General features: G+C 30.9%; 1 protein-coding gene across 1 annotated transcript in view; it reads left to right on the top strand.

Moving 5' to 3' along the window:
* Positions 1 to 14,474, top strand: part of LOC134683289 (uncharacterized) — a 39,855-nt gene extending 25,381 nt beyond the window's left edge. The window contains exons 11-20 of the mRNA XM_063542481.1: positions 88 to 132; positions 2,405 to 2,461; positions 3,841 to 3,897; positions 4,985 to 5,038; positions 5,718 to 5,866; positions 9,918 to 9,942; positions 10,258 to 10,452; positions 12,743 to 12,848; positions 13,624 to 13,797; positions 14,334 to 14,474. Of these exons, the coding sequence (XP_063398551.1) occupies positions 88 to 132; positions 2,405 to 2,461; positions 3,841 to 3,897; positions 4,985 to 5,038; positions 5,718 to 5,866; positions 9,918 to 9,942; positions 10,258 to 10,452; positions 12,743 to 12,848; positions 13,624 to 13,765 (830 nt within the window). The 3' untranslated portion in view covers positions 13,766 to 13,797; positions 14,334 to 14,474. The remainder of the gene's footprint in view (positions 1 to 87; positions 133 to 2,404; positions 2,462 to 3,840; positions 3,898 to 4,984; positions 5,039 to 5,717; positions 5,867 to 9,917; positions 9,943 to 10,257; positions 10,453 to 12,742; positions 12,849 to 13,623; positions 13,798 to 14,333) is intronic.
* The last annotated feature ends 1,329 nt before the right edge of the window (positions 14,475 to 15,803 follow it).

The following is a 15,803-nucleotide window of genomic DNA, read 5'->3' on the forward strand; positions in this document are numbered from 1 at the left end:
TAATTGTTGATTTAGTTCATTGTGTTAATCATGTTGATAGTCAAACAATGAATGGGTAAAGAACTTAACATTTGTTTCTAATACAAGGGTTTGAAAAGGCATTAACGAAGATAGAGAAAGAAACGATTGAAGGTATGATTTACTTTTATGATGTAATTCCAAGACCTACAGTTAATTTGCCAAGATGCCTGCATCTATATGATCAAAGCTTTGCTAAAAATAAATGGAGAATAAGAACGATAGGACAAAAAGAAATGTGGAGGTTGTTCGACACTACTTAAGTGTAAACAAAACCCCAAAACAAGATAACTTGCAGATCTTTTTAACCACATTTTGAAAAGCAAACGCGGCAAATGACACAGTTTAATGCGCGATAAAATTATCATCTATTTAAAGTTATCAATTTCAAATACCTTTGTGGGAATATTTTGATGCAGTTTAAATCATACCAACACAATATTTTCGATATTTTTCAAGTTTTAAGTGGCAAATTCTAATTTTTACGAATATTCCATCAGAATGCAGTTCGAATGATAACTCAGGGTTTACAAATGCCACCACATCAAATGTACATTTGAAACACATGTGTTTATATAGAACCATAAATGACCATAGATTCAATTTCAAATAAAATAAGTTTGACCAAACAACATTCATGAATCCAATAGTTTAAGTTTTCAATTCGATTGTATCATGATAATTGATCTAGGGGACTATCGTAATTTTCAATGTAAAATATGTATGAAAGTTGAAAAGAATATTTGAATTTAATTAAAAACATTTTATGACATATCGTTATATAATCTTCATGGTATCGCTTATCATATTTCATGTAATAATTCATGAGACAATATCTGAAAAAGTATAGTTTCCATGTCTCTTACTTCCCAATCAATTTTATTCAACCATCTTTTTTGAAAATTTTAAGTTTCGGTGTAAACTAAATTATATAATGCACCAACCCCTGCCAATTACACACTCATTCTTATATTTCTTCCGATAAATATTGTAATTTAAATGTTCAACCCCCTAAAATCATGTTGTCCCCTGTGTTTTTTTGAAAACTAAATCATTCAAATAATATTCAAATTAATTAAACAGGCGTCTGATTCTCACATATATGATAAATTATATAATAATCTGGCCCCTAATTTGTCTTTTTATATTATAACTATAGTTAAGAGAAAAAAAAATTGTTCCCAGGGGTGATTTCCCTCCTGTTACCACTGTTTTTTTTAACCTGTGGAAACGTTTACAAGACCAAGAGTTATTTTCCAATTATGTATTGTGAAGAGCATCATTTCCTGAATGCATTAGTACAAAGAAATAGTTGGAAAGGCAGCTAGGTTTAAAAATTCAAGCCAATCCAAGGTAAGAATTTTTAGAAAAATACCTATTGGTGTTCTTTCCTGTTTTGGCCTTTTCTTACACTTTCTGTGATAAAAAGGACAAAAACTATCGCGTAATTCCTTTCTGTTACGTTCTGTCATGTTACCTGATAAAAAGTAACAGCATAACCATCATCAGTAACAGGGAGGATGTTCAAGACAATTTCACTGAAGAATTTCAAAATAATATACAGTATATTGAATAAAAAATAGTTTTTTTGCTTTTGATAACAGCAGAGAACATTTATGCAATTCTAGTATAGTAGATAGTAACAGAAAGGAATTTATTTTAGAATTTTTCATTACCTAGGCAGTTTTTTCATCTTGCAAATACAGTTTCAAAGGATTAATGACATTGTTTGCTGTTATCTTCCAATTTTGACCAATCTAAAATGATGAATTTTTTCTTCAACTTTAAAATAAAGCAGAAAAATCCTTTCTGTGACCAACTCTGTCCTGATACCGTTGTCCTGTTACTCAAGATTCTTCCATGTTACCAACATATCTGACTATATTTAAGTATATTTGTAAACCTTTTGTATTGCAAATACTAAACTCAATAATTGGCATTTGATAAACTATCGCAGGATATACTAGTAAACCACAAATAGTGTCTTAAACTTATAGAAAATTTGGTAACAGGAAAGAATTGGATTTTTTTTGTACATTTTTAAAATTGCCATTGTTTCCTTATTAAACAATTGTTTGAATGACAGACAACAGTTCCTAGATTCCCACTGTGTGTACTTCAATTTTTGCTATTCCAATACCCGGTCTAAATATTTTTTGTTGTGTTTTTTATTATTGCCAAAAACTAGACTTTTTCAGATATTGTCTCTCATACATTTTTCTAGTTTCGGAGATTGCTTGCATCTACGTCAACACGTAACAAGATACAATGAGAACATGTTTTTAATATAGTTTTTTTTATTATAAAAGATCTAATATAGTTTTACTTCTATTCATTTTATTATCTTCTTATATCGTTCAAACATATCATTGATGTGTTCTTATAGAGGACGAATCTGACTATGACTCTTATTATTCTGCCGAAAAGAACACAATCAACGAAGGTATGTACAAAAATAACATCATGAACGTTCTAATTCATAGAATGAAGGGAGAATACAGTATTTCTCTTTTTAAAGAGTTTTAAGCGAGTTAATTGGATAATGTATTAGTTGTTTTTATGTGAAGGTAACTCCTCAAACAGGTTTTATTAGTATCTTAAGTGGTGCATTGATTTCCTTCAACATATGTGTAAAAAGTCTCGAATTTGAATTACAAAATAAACAATCAATTAAAAGTAAGATTTTATAATGAGCATAACTTTCCATGAATAAACTGTGGAGTGTGGAGTGTTTTTAAACAAAAGTTTACAGCATATAAAATTGAAAGAAAGTGGAAAAAGGGCAAATAGTCGTAGGAAACAGACACCACTATAATTTGCCATAATACTGTTTTTTTCAACAAAGGTCGGTTGAAAACAAAACTTTACGACAAAAGACATGATTTCAGTTTCCCAATTGTGAACTTTCCATTTCTAAGTAGCAACATTCCAGCAGCACCTGTATACGGGGTATATATCTCCCAATTGATACGATATTCCCGTGCGTGCATTTCCTATCATGATTTTTCTTGATAGAGGGTTGCTGCTCACAAGGAAGCTATTAAACCAAGAGTTCCAAATGGTGAAGTTGAAATCATCCCTTCGTAAATTTTACGGACGCCATCACGAGTTGGTTGGCCGTTATGCAATAACCGTTTCACAAATGATATCGGATACGTTCCTTACGTCGTAACTACAATCCCCTTCCCTTTCATGAATGTGACCTACCGAATTAGACTATTTACCGGATTTGTAATCACATAAGCAACTCGACGGGTGCCGCATGTGGAGCAGGATCTGTTTACCCTTCCGGAGCATCAGAGATCACCCCTAGTTTTTGGTGGGGTTCGTGTTGTTTATTCTTTAGTGTTCTATGTTGTGTCATGTGTACTATTGTTTTTCTGTTTGTCTTTTTCATTTTTAGCCATGGCGTTGTCAGTTTGTTTTAGATTTATGAGTTTGACTGTCCCTTTGGTATCTTTTGTCCCTATTTTATTTTGGAATCCATGCATTTGATATTGCACTGCAAACTCATCGTTAAACAAACCAGTAGTAAAAAATTGAAAACAATACAGCAAACAATTGAAAGACAACGAGATGAGCTCAGATGCTCCGGAAGTGTAAGCAGATCTTGTCCGACATGTGGCATCCGTCGTGTTGTTATGCAACTTCAAAACAGGTGATTAATCTGAAGGTACAAATGCTAATTGTTAAAATCATCACAATATTTAAAAAAAATGAACCAATGCATTGCTTTAATTATATGTTGTTAGTTATAATAATTTGTTACTTGTCGTTGTGTTTAGTGGACTTTTTGCAAAATGTTTTTATTTTTCAACTTAGAACCCAGGTACTATACAGGAAATTCAGTAACAACAAGAAAAATTGAAATGTTTGAAGGTAAAAATAATTTTCAGGATTTTTTTAATATTACTGTATTTATAAAACAAGCAAGTATGAAACAGTCTAAATATTTTGAAATCAGAATTACATTCGAAAAATTGCATGTAAAAGAAGGTTTATAACTAGGCATGGGGTACTGTAATTTTTTTTATAGTGATGCATGGTAATGAAAAACATTTGTTTAAGTAATTGTATGTAATATTTTAATGTAATAATGTCTTTGCATTACATGTTATTTTAGTTTAATGCATTACTTTATCCAAATGATGTGTAATTTCATGCATTTTATTGCGTTACATGGCATTACTTTTTCACATATTAATTATCTTAAAGTTTTAAGAATTGTTGGAGATGTAGCGATAGCAGAATTAAAGATGTCTGGTTTAATCAAAAATATGTACATGAAATAAATTTACCAAACGATCGCTGGTCGTTGTGACGTTTACCCTCACAAAAGCTAATATGACGTATCAGATGAGTTCTAGGGGGCATCGATCACCGATCATTCATCTACAGTAAAACATCCATCATTAATCATTCACCGATTTGACTCTTATATTAGAGCATTTGCAGTATTCACGTATCTGGTTACATGCACGGATCGATGTATATGTATTGTGCAGATTTGTATAAAATATTGAGTAAGAACCGACACCAATTAAAACTATATTAAATTTAACGCATTATAAGATATCTTCAACAGGGCCAACTTCACTTAATTTATCCTTTCATCATATACGTGTTATACAATACATCAATACAGATAAGCTATGACATATGTCAATAATAATAATTTTGTTTACTGGAGAAGCTGATACATATATTTTTAAAACGCAGACGTTGGTTTCAATTTCAACACAATAATGCATTATAATTAAGGATGCCTTGAATTTGAAATAAATTCACTGATAGCGGCATACCCATTCAACGTACTCAGTGATTTTAAATAAATATATATAATAAAGAGAAAAATAGAATTAGGGAAGAGATATATATAAATGTCATTTTATAATTTATACATGGATCGTAGTGAAATTTAAGAAAGTTTCTCCTTTTTAATTTATGCATGGTTTTATATTTTCAGAAAAATCTTTAAGCCCTTCAGTAGATTTTACCAACGATATAAAATCAGACCAAAGTATGTATATTTAAAATTGAAAACGTTAACTTTTGAAAAATACAGAGTTTATTTGACTTTGCTTTTGTAGTCTTGATACATTTATACGTACTGATGAATGTATTACACTTTAAGTTAAGTGTAAACTTCAAATACAGAAATGATTATAATGTTGTTTTTTTTTTTTTTTTATTAAATACGAAAAATATGACAGTATCAGCCTCTCATTAAAAAAACCTTACATTCATAATTTCTGAGGTGATTTTTTCTTTCATATAATTGTTGCATTAATTAGATTTCATGTTTTTGCCATTGTTCAAGGATTCACAATAATAAATACACACATTGATTTTTGAAATTACAGTAGTATATTTGGAAGACATTGCCTTTTGGTTTGTCCAGAGCTAATGCTTGCTTACTTGTGATACTATATTTAGTTCCATTAGTTATAGATCAGGATAATATATAGTATGCACTACATAGATAAATATACAAAATAACATGAACAGATAAACATGATAAAGATTTTTTTCAAACACCAAAAATGTCTTTTTGAATACTTTACAAATGAACCTATGTAATGCATGGACACAACATAATCATAAAATAATAAGACACAAAAAAACATTTTTTAAGAATAATTATCATAAAGTGGATTGGTTTATGACTGAATAAACATTATATTTATAATTTTTTTTAGGATCTGAAGTTTGTCCTTCCCCACCTTTCTCCATTCATAATGCTCCAGTCAGTCGTGCATATTCACCTTCAAGTACAGTTGTAATTAGTCCAACAGATGGAAACCATTCTCAGCCACAGGATCAAAATCTCTTCAAAGTTCCATCTACAGTAAATATGTGTAGGATGAAAAAGAATTATTACCAGATAGTATTTGAATCATTATGTTTTACCTGATCATCTTTAGAATTAGATTTGCATTTAAATGTATTTATTTGAGTATAGTTCATTTTATTGAGATGTCTCTTCTGTGGTGTTAATGAAATGTTTGGTTAATATCATTAAAACAGTAACGAAACATCATTATTTAAACAAAAAATACTATGCTGTTTATGTAAGTGTAATAAAAAATAAAGTACAAATAGAGAAATGCTAAATGAAATAGTAGGCATAACATTTTTAAAAACAAATTATTTTATTCATACCGAATTGTGTTTTAAAAATAATCATTCAAATTATATTCAAAGCAGGATATCTAAAATACACAGATCAGATTATAGGAGAATGAAGTATACTCAAAGAATTGTTTTTTTTCATTAACTATTCAGTTACAATAGTTTATAAAGGTAATTTCCTCTCTGTGCCATGTTAAAACTTTTAATGTAAAGATATACATCTAGCATGAAATAGAAATTTATTTCATAAAAGAAGCAATCTTATATCACAACATGAGCTAGGAGAGGGAAATACACAGTGAATTTACCAGTGCATGGTGGTGGTTAATCTTAGTCAGTCAGATGTTTTAATTCAATGATTATCATCATCTTTATATAAAATATTAACAGAAGCAGTTCCATTCCATGTCTGCATCTGTTACCATACCAACCAGTATGCATTTGTCTCATCCTGGTATGGCACAGCGTTCCCAGGTATATTTAAATTGACAGATTGGAGTTAGATTAGTAACTGATTTTAATGCATGTTGTAGATTTTGTTAGCTTACACTAAAGTGTGAAATCATGTCACCTAATGCAAACTGTATTGGGAATTCTCTATATGAAGTCTATTCTTTTTATAACAAGCACAGATTTAACAAAAAGTTTACAAGTGAAAGCAACAGTTTTATAATGAATAAATATTTTCCAATCACATTTAAGCAGTAACTATTCTTTTGAAAAAAATTAAAACATTTGTTACGCTCTGATCCAATTGTATTTTTCATAAAAAGAGTTGACTTTATACACCATATTATTTCCCCTTATGATCCACTGATCTGTGTACGGTAGATTGTTACCATGAAGGAAAATATATAAAGTTTATTTTTCACACATTAACCCATTTACAGCAGATATTGAAACGTCCTCATAAAGCTTGTGAACTAATGCTTGTAATAGTACAACAGTTCTGTTTAATTGTTTTGTAATGATGCTTTTCTGTTCTTTTCAATAAATCAGCAAATATGAAAAAAAAAATGGCAAAATAATTTTTTTTTTTTTACAGTGATCTAATAAAAAAATACTTATATCCTCATGGCAATGATTTAGGATTTTCAAAATTTCCTGTCTGGAAATTTTTAAGTCAGAATTTTTAAGCAATTGCAGTACACCCTCATATCTTGTCAATTGGACATAGTGTTAATTAATTTCATCTAGGCCAGGGAAGCTTTTTTCTCTTGGTCTTTTTAACTGACAGATATGTAGAGGATTTCTCTTAAAATAAACTTTTAATAATCATTTTGGTCATGCTTTTCATGTCTTCCAATGCCTACATTTTTTTGTACAGATATTGAATCATATTTTTACACAGTTTAAAAAATGTTTTGTTTTTTACAAATCTTGTATCAGTATTGCTGTGGCTTAATAAAATCATATCTATCTTTATCAACCAGGGTAACAGAAACTTTTGTGTTGCACTAGCTGTGATCAATCCATGATTTATCATGAGATTACATTGTTTTTATTTCAAAACCTGGTGTAAGTGATAACCCATTTGGTTTTACACAGAACAAAATGAACATGGGACAACCAACGTCCACCGTGGGGTTTGGTAGCCCATCCATGGCAGATATCATGACAACACCTTCATCTAATTATGGCAGGCAATAATTTTGTTTCTGTTAGTAGTTTATTATTATATTTGTGGTGATGTCTTGCAAATCATTGGAGAATGAAAATGTTTGGCAAACATTACGTACTGAATTGAATTTATGAAAATCAGCAAATTATAATCAATATTTTACCTTTATTTTTTGCAAAATGTGATTTTACTTAACGAATATAGTTTTTCAGTAGACATCCATTTTCACTTTTTATACATTATTATATGTGTTTGTACTTTTTTGTACTGAAAATAGTTTATTTTCTCAGTTTCAGTTGAATTAATTATTGTTTGGTATAATTGCTTGTAGACTTGTAGAAACCAAATGTTGTTGCCCTCCCCAAAATATCATTTTGATTCATCAATATGACTAACAATTGAATAAACAACTCAAAATGAAAGTATATACTCTACAGTTTCTACCTTTCATGTTTCAAAAATGCTTAATTTATTTGCTTTTTATCGTATTTAGGAATGACATTTTGATAGCGTAATTAATTATGCAGTCTTCATCATAAAAAAAAATCATCAAAGAAACCAGGCTATAAACATGATAAACGACTCTTCATCAGTGAAGGTTAAATAAAGTTGAAGAGCATTGAGACCCAAAAATTTCCAAAGGAAAATTGAAGAAAAAAGATTTTGAATATTACAGAGATAAATTCCTTAACCCTTTTGATTATTTTATGCAGATGGTTTGTTCAAGTTTTATCAGTTATTGCTAGTATAGCCGAGCTTTACAAAAGCTGGGGTATACTGTTTTATCCATGTCTGTCTGTCCGTCAGTCTGTCCGCCCAATGAATATATTTCGTCGCATCTCTCTCAGGAATTTCTGAAATTTTGTTTCAGGTTCTATATAAGTCTATACTGTGTTGTGCGTTTTCAGATGCATCACTAAACAACTTCCTGGTCACCTTATACTTTTAGCAGGCAGGGGTTTCATTAGTGATATTGATTGCTATTATGAAAATGTTGTTCAAATTTCTATACATATTGTTAATGTAAAGAATCATTTGAAAGGTGAGAGGTAGTAATTTTTTAATTGCTTAAAAAATGTCTAATCTAAGCTTTCGTATTATATTTTTTTTTAAAAAGTGTTCTATATCTATATAAGAATCAGACATGGTTAGAATTACAACTTGTTAATAAGTTACAATGGGAGATTATCTGAAATCATTAATCTCATCTCCCTTTCAATCTTCAAAGAAAGTATTAAGCTTAAATAATATTTCAACAAGTAATCTAGATTTCCATTTAAAGAAAGCTTTCTAGTATGCATAGAAAACACTTAAAAGAAATAATTAAAAAAAATCAGTTTTGACATTTTTTACGCCGTTGAAAAATTTATACTGGAGCAAGAGTCACTGACTTTTGCTCGAATATATGCATCTTCTCATAGTTGATGAAGAGAAAAGTGTTTGTTAATGAAATTGGACTAGAGATTTTGAAATATTTTTATGTTGACATGGTTGATATATTCTAATTATATTTTTATGTAGACAACTCTATATAATCCCACCCACTCATATACACATTCACTTAATAGCTTATATAATAATAGCAGTAGCATTCACACGCTTCAATACTTTATGGTGATTTAATAATAAAATCTTTGCAGTTTTGCATTTCGGTGAGAAAAATAATTTGAGACATCTTAAATGTCAACATAGGCAAATTCTTTATTACTCGACAAACAAAAACTTGCAAAATGGAGTGCTAGATTTTGAGATTTTAATTTTTTTTTTTTTTATCATCTTCAATTGTTATAGCCTTGTTTAAAATACATCATTTCGATTAGTTAGGTTCTTTGATCAGACTTGTTTGTATCATATGTTTTAATTTTGGAAATCAACACAAGATTCCCAAGGGAAATAACCCTAATAATTTCAGATTGAAACTATATATAACAAACAGCAATCATACACTGGTATATATGTATTATAGTTTATAAAATCACATTTTCACACCACATGTCATTAATGAGCAAGTGTTATATATCACACCATAAGTCATTAATAAGCAAGTGTTATATATCACACCAGATGTACTGAATATTTGTAAATATAGAAAATAACCTTAAAATGTTGTCCTTTATTAAAAAAGTGAAATGTTTATATATTTCAGGGGGAATTTAACACAGGGAATCAAGGTAATTGAAAATAAAATATTTTCGAAATAATATATTTTCATATGCTCTTGAGAGGGAGCGGGAATCGTAATCAGATAAATTTTAAAATGGTTTGAAGCGAAACATATATCATATTCATTTGGACTTGAGCAAATTGGTATCAAAACTGCTTAAATAAAATAAAATGTCCCAAAATGAAGTTTCTTAATTACGGATTAAATATTTGAGTAACTAATGATACTATTTTAAATTATAGTTATTATCCATATAGACACATCTGCATTTCTATTGGTCTTTACATCTTTTTAATCATTAATTTGTTGTTATTGCTTTCAGCCATCAGAATGCCAGCAATAAATCCTCCTAACCCTATGCAGCAGAGCATGGGCATCATGTCAACATCCATCCAATTACCACAGCAATCTGGTTCCCAACAACCAATCCAGGCTGGAATAGATCCTGGTAACCTTTCCATCATTCCAAATCCTCCAATACAAGGACAGAACAAAGACAGGAAAATCATATGGTCAGGTAATGTGAACAAATTGTTAAATAAAAATACAGTATTAGATATTCATGTCAATAGAGTTCTGAATTATAGATTGTGTTTAGAATTACAGCACAAATGGTTCCTTTACCAATATTATATGTCGTAAAAAGGACAAACATATCACTTGTATAGCTGTGGAGTAAACAGTACTATTATTGTAAATTGTATTATCTCTCCATTATACAAGTTCAAGAAAATATCAACAGCTGTCAGAATAAAAAAACAGTAAAAGAACAGACAATACCATGGCAAAAAAAGAGAAGACACCGCACAGAAAACTTTGAAATTTGAACAACATGAACAAAACTAAAATCGTTGTGAGAAATTGATAATATGGAAGAAATAGCAATCTGCTCCACTAGTTGTACATACAATATCCTTTATGAAGTGAAACAGATTTTTTTTCTTAAGCCTCGGTCACACCTTACCGGATAGCTCGAACGGACGCCTAACGGATAACTTTTTTTCAATCCGTTCATGTCCGTTAGACGTCCGTTCTTATCCATTAGGCGTCCGTCCATATCCGTTAGCCGTCCGTTAAGCGTCCGTTTTATCCGTTGACGTCCGTTCTGGCCGGTGGTAAATTTTGAGCATGTTCAAAACTTTGAACGGACGTCCAACGGATAAAATGACCGTTGAACGTCCGTTAGGCGTCCGTTAGACGTCCGGTTTATACGGTACTCGTCCGTTTTGTATCCGTTACGAGTCCGTTATGCGTCCGTTGGAGATCCGGTAGACTAATTCACCAAAGGACGTCTACCGGACGCCTAACGGACGCCTAAAGGATAAAACGGATGTGAAACGGACATTAAGGGAAGGATAACGGATAAAACGGATGCCTACCAAATGTAAAACGGACAAATGCCAATTGAAATTTCTCATGGTTTATTGCATTTAATTTTTAGAAACCACATACTTTGAACGGCAAAATTATTTCATTGATTGATATTACTTTTACTTAAGGATCTTGAATACTATGAATGACAAAACTATTTTATTCAATAATACTACTTTTTCTGTTTAGTCTATTTTTCATGATATACATTTGACGTGAAACTGTACTTATGTATCCCGTCATACTTTGAACCACACCATTATTTTATTTATTATTATTACTTTTACTGTTAAGTCTGGTTTTTGGTATATCTACTTTACGTGAGTCTGTATTTATGTATGCCGACATACGACAAAATTATTTTTTATGTCTACCTGTGCGAATTTCAAACCCGCTATTTTACACCAGTAATGAAAACCTTCTATCATTTATGGGTAGACTTTACATAGATAAATTCAGCCGTATTTGACGTGAAACTGTTCTTATGTATCCCGTCATACTTTGAACCACACCATTATTTTATTTATTATTATTACTTTTACTGTTAAGTCTGTTTTTGTTATATCAACTTTACGTAAGTCTTCATTTATGTATGCCGTCATACGACAATTATTTTTATGTCTACCTGTGCGAATTTCAAACGCGCATTTTTAAACCAGTAATGAAACCTTCTATCATTATGGGTAGACTTTACATAGATAAATTCAGCCGTATAAGAAAAGCAAAATGAGAATGTTAAATTAATGTATGCCTTTTTGTGCTTCTTTGTTACATTTGTTGTTTATGTAGAGATATTAAGATGATAACACAATATTGACTGTTGTACCCCTATTTTTGACATTTTTACTCTTTGAGTATGTTTGTTTTGTTCATGCATCGTTGACAATTTAATGGAATTTGATGCGACTGTCATATAAGTGAGAGGTTTAGCTAGCTATAAAACCAGGTTCAATCCACCATTTTCTACATTAGAAAATGCCTGTACCAAGTCAGGAATATGACAGTTGTTACCCATTCGTTTGATGTGTTTGGACTTTTGATTTTGCCTTTTGATTTTTGATTTTCCTTTTTGAATTTTCCTCGGATTTCGGTATTTTTGTGTTTTTACTTTTTATTGCCTTTAATTTTCAGAATATTTTGTTCATCCGTTTTATCCGTTACGCTTCCGTTAGATGTCCGATTTATCCGGTACTCGTCCGTTGGATGTACGTTCGACGTCCGTTCTGTCCGGTACGTATCCGTTTCACGTACGTTCAATGTCCGTTGTGTGTCCGTTAGGCATTCGTTGCATGTCCCTTAGTACACCAACGGACTCCCAACGGATAAAAATTTTGTCAACGGATAATTTTTTTTATCCGTTAGGCGTCCGATCGAGCTATCCGGTAAGGTGTGAGCGAGGCTTAAATCTAATTTATCTAATTTTAATAAAACCTCAGGTATGCTTGAATATCAGGAGAAGATTATATCAAATGGTCCAACACAGCTTAAAATGCCTCGTCAACTACAGTGCCAACTTTCAATAGGGGCTGCAGACCCAGAAATGTGAGTATTGGTCCAACACAGCCTGAAATGGCTCGTCAACTACAGTGTCAACTCTCAATAGGGGCTGCAGACCCAGAAATGTAAGTATTGGTCCAACGCTGCCTAAAATGGCTCGTTAACTACAGTATCAACTCTCAATAGGGGCTGCAGACCCAAAAATGTAAGTATTGGTCCAACACAGCCTAAAATGGCTCGTCAACTACAGTGTCAACTCTCAATAGGGGCTGCAGACCCAGAAATGTAAGTATTGGTCCAACACAGCCTAAAATGGCTCGTCAACTACAGTGTCAACTCTCAATAGGGGCTACAGACCCAAAAATGTAAGTATTGGTCCAACAAAGCCTCAAATGGCTCGTCAACTACAGTGTCAACTCTCAATAGTGTCTTTTAACTAAAGTAGAAGTCATGGAATTCTAGAACTTAATTAATAAAATGTATACTTTAGAAAAATATTTCAAAATTCATGCAAAATTTTACTTTTCTACTTTTCGGATAAAGAATAATGTACCAGACATGTCAAGATTTAGCATCTAAATGACTAATCATCTTAAAGTAGGATTTACAACTGAATTTTACAGATTACAAACTATGGAACTAAACGACAGATTATTTAATAAAGACTAAAAGACAGATATTTTAAAAAGACTAAGAGACAGATATTTTATAAAGACTAAGAGACGCTGAGACTGAAAACATATATTAACATCAAAATTATGGATTAAGTAAATTTTTTCATGAAAATCCTTTATTCACAGTTTTACTTGATGTATTTCAGTATTACTACAAATTGGCCAAAGGAACTTATAATGCAGTTGATACCACGCGGTCTTTGCTTAGCTCTCCACAGTTTCAGCCATTGTATAAAAGTTCTCGTCAAGTGTCCTTTCACTTCGGTAACTACAACGTGGACTCTTTAAGGAATCTCCGCAGAACAATGAGTTCTGGTTTTGTAAGTTAATTGTATGAATGTGGTAAAACAATATAACTGATAATACCAAAAATATAACAGCTTCAATTTTATACTTAGTATTTTCAGCTTTGTTGAAATTAAAACAACATTAAGAATTATAACTAGATTTTCTTTTTTAACCACAAAATGAATTGTTTAAAAATCATATGAAACATACGGAAATATATTTTATTATTAATAAAGTTGATGTTATTTGATTATTTTAAGTAAATCAATCAACTTACCACATATTCCATATAAGAAGTGTAGATATCAAAAGAAAATACAAAATTACCTCCCATGTTCTATATTGTGGTGACAGTACATGATCTTGTCAGTCAAACAAATGATACAGGTCAATAGTACAGTGCCTAAATGTAAATGTGTGTAATATCAACCAGTTAGTGATAGTGGTAGACTATTCAGATGATAGCTGTATGTTTTGATGTGTAAGTCGGCTCTTGGACCGGGCTTTTGGATATCAATGTGTATAATAAAGGACATAATTTATATTTTTTACTCAAATTTAATTTTAGGCTGGTTGTGGTCATTTCCCTCCTGGTACCAAGTGTGACGTATTACTCATCCTATTTAGTAACAAGAGGAAGGCCTTTATAGGGGTGATCCCTAATGATCAGAAAGCATTTGTTGATGGTTTAAGAAATTTGATAGTTACCCATAAACTGAAGGTAAGTTATTTGCTAGTTAGTTAACATGCACTGCAAATTGAAAAAATAGTGCAACGTTTATATGATTGCAATTAATGCTTCAGAATGAGTATTGCAATAACATGAATAATAAGAACTTGCATCTAATATCTGATACATATATCTGAATCCATATTTTTCAGAAATTAGCAATAATAAATGCATGCAATAATTTGTGCATTTACAGTATATACGTAGACTGAAATTTTTTCTGATACCTCTTTTTGTTAAATAATAATTTTCAATTGAAATCCTAGACTGAAAGCCTATTACATTTGTTTTGTATCCCTATATAGTGTAGGAAAAAATAAAAGACTTATAATTCATAAAGGCAGAACTTTATACAGTGATTAGTTGGGTATACAGCCACAAATGTTAATGGCAAATGCCTATTTTTTCTCACAAGCTAATTAATCAACTGGAATGGTTTAAACTTATTTCCTCTTTGATTGTTCAATCACTATGTTTTACAGCAAGCACGGGCCCAGCAGCAGGCTGGAGGAAGTCCACATCAATTTGTACAGCAGCCTCAAGGTGGTTTACAAATGGGACAAGGCATGGCAAATTCCCAACAGGTAATTATTGTTCAAAGTTATAGGTGTAATATTTTACCCCTATAGTTATTATATGAGAACTGAAGAATATCTGTGCCTATAAATTTCATTTATCAAGTAGATTTTGTGTAAAAAAAGATTATTATAGAAAAAAACACTAGAAGGGTTAATTAATTAACATGAAAAACATCTCGTTTAGGATACAATTCTGTTACTTTCACTAGTTTTCAGTCAACTATAAAAAACTACAGTGTCCAATGTTTGGAGTGTAACATTTGAATAGTTGTATCCCTATTTTATTTTACTATTACCTTTCGTTTCAGGAAATTAGTAGAATTTGTTTTGAAAGGCAATAACTCAAATTAGGTACAAATCATGTGTCTAGAATATATTTTGGGAAGGCTACTTTATCTTTTAGAACCAAAAAAATCATCTGTTTTTTTTTAATAATTTTTAAACTTCATCATGATAAGGGTATATTGTTAAAAGAAACAAAAAAAAACATCAATTAATAAGTTTATTTGACATTTTTTTCAGATGCAGCAGCCTGGACCATCGCATACAATGACATCTACTGGCATGGTTACACAGACTTCAAATATGGTACTGACATTGTTTTAATTTGTTCAGTTTCTGCTTTATATAAAGTAATAACAGCATCACACATATATGTGTTTTTATAAAAATATATAGAAAGATAAAAGACTTGGCATAGACATCTATTAATCAGGGAGTTTAATACCTT

This window comes from Mytilus trossulus, chromosome 9 (genome assembly GCF_036588685.1).
Source record: "Mytilus trossulus isolate FHL-02 chromosome 9, PNRI_Mtr1.1.1.hap1, whole genome shotgun sequence".
Classification (NCBI taxonomy): domain Eukaryota; kingdom Metazoa; phylum Mollusca; class Bivalvia; order Mytilida; family Mytilidae; genus Mytilus; species Mytilus trossulus.